At 36.6% G+C, this 8,948-nt stretch overlaps 1 protein-coding gene across 3 annotated transcripts in view; it reads left to right on the top strand.

The window, feature by feature from the left end:
• Positions 1-244: 244 nt before the first annotated feature.
• CCT8 (chaperonin containing TCP1, subunit 8 (theta)) overlaps positions 245-8,948 on the top strand; it is an 18,096-nt gene continuing 9,392 nt past the window's right edge. Inside the window, exons 1-7 of one of the 3 annotated variants that reach the window (XM_006899409.1) lie at positions 245-441; positions 3,881-3,971; positions 4,461-4,540; positions 6,009-6,158; positions 6,639-6,819; positions 6,923-6,984; positions 7,569-7,706. In XM_006899409.1, the coding sequence (XP_006899471.1) occupies positions 382-441; positions 3,881-3,971; positions 4,461-4,540; positions 6,009-6,158; positions 6,639-6,819; positions 6,923-6,984; positions 7,569-7,706 (762 nt within the window). In that variant the 5' untranslated portion in view covers positions 245-381. Of the gene's footprint in view, positions 467-3,880; positions 3,972-4,460; positions 4,541-6,008; positions 6,159-6,638; positions 6,820-6,922; positions 6,985-7,568; positions 7,707-8,948 lie in introns of all 3 variants that reach the window. The other 2 variants (XM_006899410.1, XM_006899411.1) reach the window with 2 other exon arrangements.

The raw sequence follows: 8,948 nt of genomic DNA, 5'->3' as shown, positions 1-8,948 counted from the left end.
AGACAGCAAGTCTGGGAAATTAAGCTTATGAGGTTTGTCTCTCAGGTCTAAAAACGCAAAAAAAGTCAAAGCATACCCACCATTGACAATTGCTTGTGCCTAATTGGAGATGAAAGGTGGGAAGGGCGTGGCCTGAGAGCGGCTCTGTCAATCGACTCTATCGTGCATCCTTTATTTCTGTCTGGCAGGGGAGCTGCGCTTGTTCTCGTGAGGCTTCAGGATTGAAGGCCATAGGCTATGCTAGAGGATAGGGGCGTGCTCAAGCGGAGAGAGTAAGAGCGTGAGGCCGCAGTACGCAGCCTTCCCAGAAGGGTTTGCGCGCCCCTCGTTTTCTCCAGAATCCTCCTTGCAAGCGCGTGAGCCGCTCTGTGCAGCTGAGCGATGGCCCTCCACGTTCCCAAAGCCCCGGGCTTTGCCCAGATGCTCAAGGAAGGAGCAAAAGTAAGAGATGAAGGAAGGAGGTGGGGTGAGAGAGTCGGCCTGAGTCTGCAGAAACCGCAGGGAAAGAGAAGGGCCTACTAACGGGCCTGGCGTGCTGCTCCGGCGTAGCGGGCCAGAAGATTCCAGAAAGGGAGGAGTGCTCTGTAGGCTCGGCCCCTGAAGCCAGCTGGCATCCAGTTCTTTCGGGACCTGAGGATACGCTTGGTGGGCTGTGGGGCAGATGGTTCATGAGGGACAGAATTCGCGTTCTAGCTGAGTGAGATCCATCTGTTCCTTGTCCATTATTTCTCCATTAGTAGATTAGTCTCCCTTCCTTTAAAAGGTATCGTGAAGGTAAAGTTAAATTACGTACATGAAACTGGGTATACGAAGCAAATTTGTAGTTTTCCGCATACGTTGAAGTTACAGCTTGAAGAGGGACAAGGAAATGTTATTGCTGAAATGGGCATTGGCTGCTCCCCCCACCAACCACGAAAGAAAAAACTTTTAAAATCAGGATAATTCATTGGTTTGGAAATTTGTTTTAGAAAGCATTATACGTGAGATAATGGCTTAATGAATAAGAAATTTAAAAACTGCTGCAATTAAGAAAGCCTCTCCTAGGCTTTATATCATCCTGAAGAGGGGTAAATAAATACAGGTGAAGAAAGTTAACTGTTACTACAGGAGAGCGAGGAAGTTGTTCTGGGTTGGTTGGTTTGTGTTTGTTTTTTTAAAAAAGAATGGGAGGAAATAACTTTTAGCTTAGTGCTGAGATAGCAGTAAGCGAGCCAAGATCAGGTGGAATAGTGTTCAAGTACTGTGTAAGGACCCTGTGAATAAAGTTAATTTGGTCTTTTGAAAGAGTAGTAAGAAGGACAGTGAGTTTGAAGCTGATCAGGGAAGACAAGGTTGTTTAAGAGATGCATTGAAAGGAGCTCTGGTCTCAGAACTCTGGTGGCATAGCCTGACCAGTTGAGTAATGAGTGGTGCTTCTGCCCCAAAGGTGACACCTCCCTGGTGATTCAAACCCTTCTCAGGAACAGTCTCCTCCTGTGCAGTGTGCACTGTGCACTGTCCAAAACCCAATAGAAGGTCAGTTAGGGCTAGATAGTATTAGTGATGAGGGGATTTTTTTTTTTAAATAAGCAGAGACGAGGTTATTTTGGGCCTTACATATAGCTAGGAAAAGGGGATTGGTTTTGTTGGTTGGTTTTGTTGTTTGTTTTTTTTTAAATATTACAACTATGGGATGTCATTAAATGGTCTTTCAGTATGGAAATAAGAACTGATTTATGATGAAAAAAAAATCAATTCTGCTGTTCCTCAGGATGCGTGCAGGGTACAGGGGAGAGAACCAGAATTGAAAACCATGAGCTTAGACGGAATGCTACTGTCAGAATCCAGATCTTTTTACAGAAGAAACGTCCAAGGTTCATTTTATGAATTGATTTAAAACTATACTTCTAGAATAATACAACGGGACATTTCACTAATGATAAAAATGTTCTATATGTGCACCAGTACAGTAGCTACTAGTCAGATATGATTGTTGCTGTTGTTAAGATCTGTCAAGTCATAAGCTACTCATAACAACCCTATGAATGAAAAACCTGAACACTTGTATAACTTTCATCGTTTTTCCAAGTTCATAGAGTTTCCAGAGTATTTCAGAAGTGGATGCCACTCCTGCTTCCAAGCTTGTTTTAATTGGGAGTTCCACCAAACACTGTCTACCATGGGTAACCAATCAGTTTTTATCATCACAGCAACCATGAGTTAGGTCTGTACATCAGTGCACAGACCAGTGCCATACCATTTAGAAGAATGACCAAAAACAAATTCACCCAGGCCTAAGGGCTGCACATTAAAATCACCCACCTTTGGCTTGGTAGCATAACTTTCTATCCACTAGGTAAAAGTTGGTAGAAGCCCTCAATTTCTTCATCTTTGGCATTAGTGGTTGGTGTGTTGATTTGAATAGTCGTATTAACAGATCTTCCTTGTATGTGTATGGGTAGTATCACAGCATTGAACTTCAGGATAGATTCTGAAATTTATTTTTTTTTACTATAAATGCAATATATCCTTCTTCCTCAGTTTGACATTTTCAGCATAACAGCTATCTGATTCAAAGTAGCTAGTAACAGTCCATCTCAGCTCACAAATGCCTAGGTTTTCCACCTTTATTCATCCCATTTAATTTTTTACTTCTAATTTTCCTAGATTCATACTTCATACATTCCATGTTCCAATCATTAGTGGATGTTTACAGCTGTTTCTCTTCCTTGTTTAACATCTTCAGTTAAAACACCATCTTAAGAACTGAGGCTCAAATGGAGATACCAGTATTCACAGCAGCATTGTTCACAATCGCAAGAACATGGAAACAGCCCAGATGTCCAACCACAGGCACTTAAACTGTGACTAGTACAGCTGAGGAACTGAATTTCTATTTTAAGTTAGTTATGTAGTGACATGTGACTGGTAACTGCTGTGTTGGGTAACACAGCTCTAGAAAATGCTCACTTCTACAGAATACTTTTTGTTGTATACAGTCAAGTTATAACTAACCCATAGCTGACCCTCTGACAGGTTTTCAGAGGCAGTTAATCTTACAGGAGGAGATTGCCCATCCTTCTCCTGCAGAGCAGCTAGTGGATTTGAACCACATGCTTTTGGTACTGTAGCACAACTTCTTGCCACTAAGCCACCAAAAAAAGGCTTATTGAAATGTATTCTGAGACCCAAAATTAATAAAAATAAGTATGTGCTCATTGGAATTGTGACAGAATTCTAACAACAGTGTACTTCAGTCCTTAAATATTTGAGAGTAGATACTTAGTTTCATTTAATTTATGAGTAAAAATGGCCAATAATCTTCAAAGCAGCAAAGTGTTAGTGCCACATTTCAGCTTTTAGTTAGAAAATACTGATAAACTCTGAAAAGATGGTTTACCAGAAATGCGTAAGATTTGCAACTTCAGAAACCTGATGAGGAATCATCATGAGTCAAAGTTGATGGTAATTGAGGGAAACTGTAAAGTGTGTTTGATTGACAGGCCATGAGGTAGACACTATTACTTACCTTGATTGTATAGATGGAAAAATTCCAGGTAAGTTGCCAGCTGGCTAAAAATGAGGATTTGTAGCCACCCAATTAGGCTGTCAATTCTATGTATGAAATTTCTAAGCTATTAAAGTAGAAATCCACTAGCATCAAGTTATTTCAGGCAAATTTCCAAGGCTGTAAGTAATAACGAAAAGAGACTGCCTTATCTTTCTCCCAAGAGCAGCTGTTGAATTTGAACTGCCAACCTCTTCGTAGTCCACTAGAACAGATCACCTAGGGAATTCCTAAAGTCTATAAACTTTTTCTTTTGGGTAAAATATGAGAAAACATCAAATTTGAAAATACTTGTGTTTTATACCCTGTCTAATCAGAGGTCTCCTTTTACAGCATTTTTCAGGATTGGAAGAAGCTGTGTATAGGAACATTCAGGCTTGCAAGGAGCTTGCCCAAACCACTCGTACGGCATATGGACCAAATGGTAATTTCTAAATGCATTGTAATAAAAATGTGACTTTTATCTCATATTAAGAACATGCAAAAATTACACCCTTTCTTTGAAATAGTAGCTACTGTTCCTTGTGACATAATCAGCCATTATTTAAAGTGGCATGATACATTAAAAAGAAAATTCTTTGTTATACCTCCTATCATTAACTGAATTTAACTGGCACAGAGTTAAAGAATAAGAATATTTTTAATTAGGTGCCTTTTGGAAATTTATATAATTTCTATTTATTGAATATTTGCTTTATGCTAGTAAAGAATATAAAGTATTAACCAGCAAGTTCTGCTCCAGGATTTTGTAATATCGTTGGGAAAAAGTTGCTTATTTTTTTAAGAAAGAAGTTAGCAAAAATGTGATAATGGTCATTCCCGTCCATTTTTAAAATGTTCATATGTTTTATAGTACTTGACTAAGTTTTCTAATTTTATGTATATATTTACACATAGAACTGCTCTTTTTTAGGAATGAACAAAATGGTTATCAACCACTTGGAGAAGTTGTTTGTGACAAATGATGCAGCAACTATTCTAAGAGAGCTAGAAGTAAGTGTAAACAGAGCTAACATTTTAGTAGCATAAAACGATAACTGGATTTTAACGTAGAAGAAATCTGGTTTTTAGATAGTAGATACTGCAGTGAAAGCCAGATCCCACTGGGACTACCTTGGTTTTCCAGATCTCTAAAGCTTTCCACCCATGGCAGGGATGCAGTTTGCTATAATTGATTTTAGTGGAAAAAACTTGTGTTTTCATTTTCTGACAAGTTTGTTTCCACCTTGCATAGTTTCTCATTGATGCACATTTTAAGGTATCATTTTTCCATCTTGAAAGTTTACCCTCAATTGTAAACGGTAATCTTTGCATTTAACAGCATGCGATTATTTTTTTTCCCTAATCTTAATAATTTGTAAAGGGATTAGTTGGACGGTAAATATGTGTTGATAATCAGATCTGATTCTTTTGTCTCATAGATTGATGCAGATGTGAATTTACTTCATATTATAGAAATAACCTGGCATTTAAAATAGCTTTCTTTTTAAAAAAAAAGAAAACCTACTTATTTAACTTTGTGTAGAACATTTGACATTATAAAATATAAAGTAGGTGGTACGTACCATCAGTATTATCCATAAAATCTAGCACCTGAACACGCATAGAAAGCCATTCACTATCTCACTTGTTACTGAATTAGAATCAACTCTTGACTCACTGGTAGATTTTTTTAGAGGCTGTAAATTACATAAGATTGTCTATCTTTGTCACATAGGCTCTGGTAGATTTGAACCATGCATTGTTGGGTTGAAAGGACAACTCCCTGCCCACTTGGCCACCAGTGTTCCCCTAACTAATAATTAAAGGATTATACATTTAACCCCAAGGAAATTTTTGTAACCACACAAAAAGTAAATGGAAAAGAGTGGTTACAGTGTAGAGATTATAATCAGTGTCACAAAATGTTGAATGGAAAACTAATTCCATTAGAGGAGAATTTAATCTTAGGTTCTAAATTTTATAGATGATTTTTAACTTTTAAAAAGTTACTGAACAAAATTTAACTTTTTTTTTTTATTTTAACAGCATTTTTGCCTCTTACACAGTGATGGTATACTGGGAATAGTGTTTTCATACTAGAGAAAACCACAGTATCAATTTCTGGGGTTGGGGGTTGGTTTATTTCATCAGTTTATATACTAATTTGGGGTTTTTACTTTTTTCCATTTCATTAATTTATAATAATATGATGAACTTTCTGAAAGTAAAGATGAATGACCACCAAAGAGGTGCACTTTGAGGTTTTCTTTTATGGTACCATACAGAGAGTTTGTTTTGTTTTTTTGTTTGTTTGTTTTGTTCTGCTTGTGATCACACTGTAGTGGGATCAAATAGAGTTACCTGTCCCACAAGAAATTTTTAAATCTTCATTGAAGAAAAAATGGAAATGAATGCTTTTCTATTCCTTTAAGGATCAAATGTTTCTACTTGATGTGTAAATGCAAACCTCTTCTACCAGGTACAACATCCTGCTGCGAAAATGATTGTGATGGCCTCTCACATGCAAGAGCAAGAGGTTGGCGATGGCACAAACTTTGTTTTGGTGTTTGCCGGTGCTCTTTTGGAATTGGCTGAAGAGCTTTTGAGAATTGGCCTGTCAGTTTCTGAGGTCACTGTTTATTTTATAACCTTCTCTTACTTCATTTCTGTTTATAAGTACTACTGTGTTAAGATAATGATAAAAATTATGTTACAGTAAATAATAGCTAACATTGATTTTAATCTTGGCAGGCACTGTGAGTAAAGCATATTAAACCGACCCCAACTTTATATTAGCAAGGAATGTGAGGAAAGATTTTTAAAAGCCAAGATTTTTTTGTGTAGTAAATGGTAGAGTTGAAGCTCAAACTAAAGTTATCACCAAAGCCTTACTTGTAGACTTTGCAATAAATACTGTGCAGGGGGTTTGGGTGGGCATACTTCATCTTTTTAAATAAAAATTCCATTCTTTAAGAATTATTATTACATACTGGCTGATAGCTGACCCTTAGTGGATTTTCAGAGGCTATAAATTGTACAGGAGGAGATTGCCCATCTTTATCCCACTTCTTGAAAAGAATAGTTCCTTTATCTATTTTTGTTTTTTCAGGTCATAGAGGGTTATGAAATAGCCTGTAGAAAAGCCCATGAGATTCTTCCTGATTTGGTATGTTGCTCTGCAAAAAACCTCCGAGATGTTGACGAGGTATCATCTCTTCTACATACCTCCATCATGAGTAAACAGTATGGTAATGAACGGTTTCTGGCCAAGCTTATTGCCCAGGCATGTGGTGAGTAAATGGCCATAAGTTAAAAAGGTCTCTGATGAAAATAGCTTAGTTTTCTCTCTTTTTTTCCAAGATCCTTTCTGATGTGTCATAATTTCCTTAACAGTATCCATTTTCCCTGATTCTGGCCATTTCAATGTTGATAACATCAGAGTTTGTAAAATCCTGGTAAGTTGAGAAAATACATAACATTAAATATGTTTATCGGGGACTTTTTTTGTTTGTTCTTGGAAGGCAATTTTAATTTTATAGTAATTTTGCATTATAAAATTCACACCTACATGTTGATACTGAGGTAAGGGTATAGTTTCAATAAAATATGTGCTTGTTAAAATTAAGTATGTAAGTGGAATATTCTCACAGTGGTATTCTGCCTGTTACTGTAGTAGGGCATTGTGTGTATAAATGCATGTGATGGGAGGATGTGGACATATGTGCATGTGGTACTAAGTTGTATATACATACAGCACCTGCTCTCATGCCTGCTATATTGGAATGAAGTTACATACCTGATGAAGTGAGGAAATGAAAGTCTTAAAAACCGTTCTCTACATTTTAGTTCTGACTACACTTAAGAGTTCATTCACATGGTGATTTCTGCCAGCATGAATATAAAGGGTGTGCTTCTCGCCTTCGAGTCACTGCCTTAGTGTGTTGTATATTAGAAAAAGCAGGATTAATATGTGCAGGACCAACAGCTTAGCCCTGATGTTAGTTTTATGAGGTCACTGATAATTTCTTAATTTCCTTAGGGCTCTGGTATACACTCCTCATCAGTATTGCATGGCATGGTTTTTAAAAAGGAAACCGAAGGTGATGTTACATCTATCAAAGATGCAAAAATAGCAGTGTATTCTTGTCCTTTTGATGGCATGATAACAGAAACTAAGGTATGTAGACACAGGACCTTAAAATTATTGTCAGAATTTGCGATTTCTCCTCTTCAGAATAATGTTTTGTGATTTCCAAAATATTAAGGTAGCTTATGCTTAAAAATGAATGCTGCAGATATTACTGAAAACTGTCAGATCATTATATATTTAAATTTACATTCTTTGGATTTCTGAGTTCACAGTAATAGCAAACTTGAAATATGTGGTGGCAGTATAATTATAAACATTCATACCTACTGGCACAATATTTTACATGTTAGGCTGCTAATAAAAAGGTTGGAAACTTAAATCTGTTGGCCACTCTTCGGGACAAAGATTGGTAGATTTCTCCCATAAACATACAGAGCTTCAGAGACAATTAAAATGAGTCGGAATGGATTCTGGCAATTTTGAGGGTGTTGTTTTTTGGTGTTTTTTTTATATATACTAAGTAAACTGAAGTCCTTAAAGAGAATGGAAGTATTTATTATGGTGTGTGCTTCATGAAGAGTAATATTTTCTAAATGTTCATGAGGTTCTCAACTAAAATAATTCTAATGGTATTTAAATGGCAGGATTTTATGTTAAAAAGTTTGACGTTTGTTTATAAGTCACTTTTGGCAACTTGTCTAGAATTCCTGAAACATAGATTGTTCATTTGAAGTTTTTTAAGATTAAGAGAATGTTTGTCAGTTAGTGCACAGTCCATATTTTCCATCAAAGTGCAGTCTTGTTTTGAGGGTAGCCAACTGAGCTTCTGTTGATTTCATGTAAATTTTGTGTTTGCTTCAGAATGTTTGTTTTTATTTTTATTTGGATTTTGGTGAAAGTTTGAAGAAAGGTTGAGTTTTCTTTCATTAGTTGTTGAACTTTTTTCCTTCCTCCCCTAAATGCTTATCCAAGATTGTTAATTGTCCTATATAAAATGCCTAACCATCCTTTCCTTTCATATAATCGTACCTTTCACCCGGTTCTGTGTAATGTTCATTATTGATCCTCTTTCCCTATTCTCCCCCCCCACACCATGTCCATCGTATTTTTATAAGAGGTCTTTCTGCAGTGTTTATCCTTTTGTGACTGAGGTATTTAAATATGTCTTCCAGACTCATCCATTTTTAGTATTGTATAATTCCATTGTTTGTCAGTGGTACATTAATAATTCCATTGTGTGAATGTACCACAGTTTGTATATCTATTCATTTGTTGATGGACACTTGGCCTGCTTCTGCTTCTTCACTCTTGTAAATAATGCTGTAATAA

Source organism: Elephantulus edwardii, unplaced genomic scaffold (genome assembly GCF_000299155.1).
Source record: "Elephantulus edwardii isolate Elephantulus edwardi_28Jun2011 unplaced genomic scaffold, EleEdw1.0 scaffold00256, whole genome shotgun sequence".
Taxonomy (NCBI): Eukaryota; Metazoa; Chordata; class Mammalia; order Macroscelidea; family Macroscelididae; genus Elephantulus; species Elephantulus edwardii.
The sequence above is the reverse complement of the archived record's forward strand: the minus strand, read 5'-3'. Positions and strand labels throughout refer to the sequence as shown.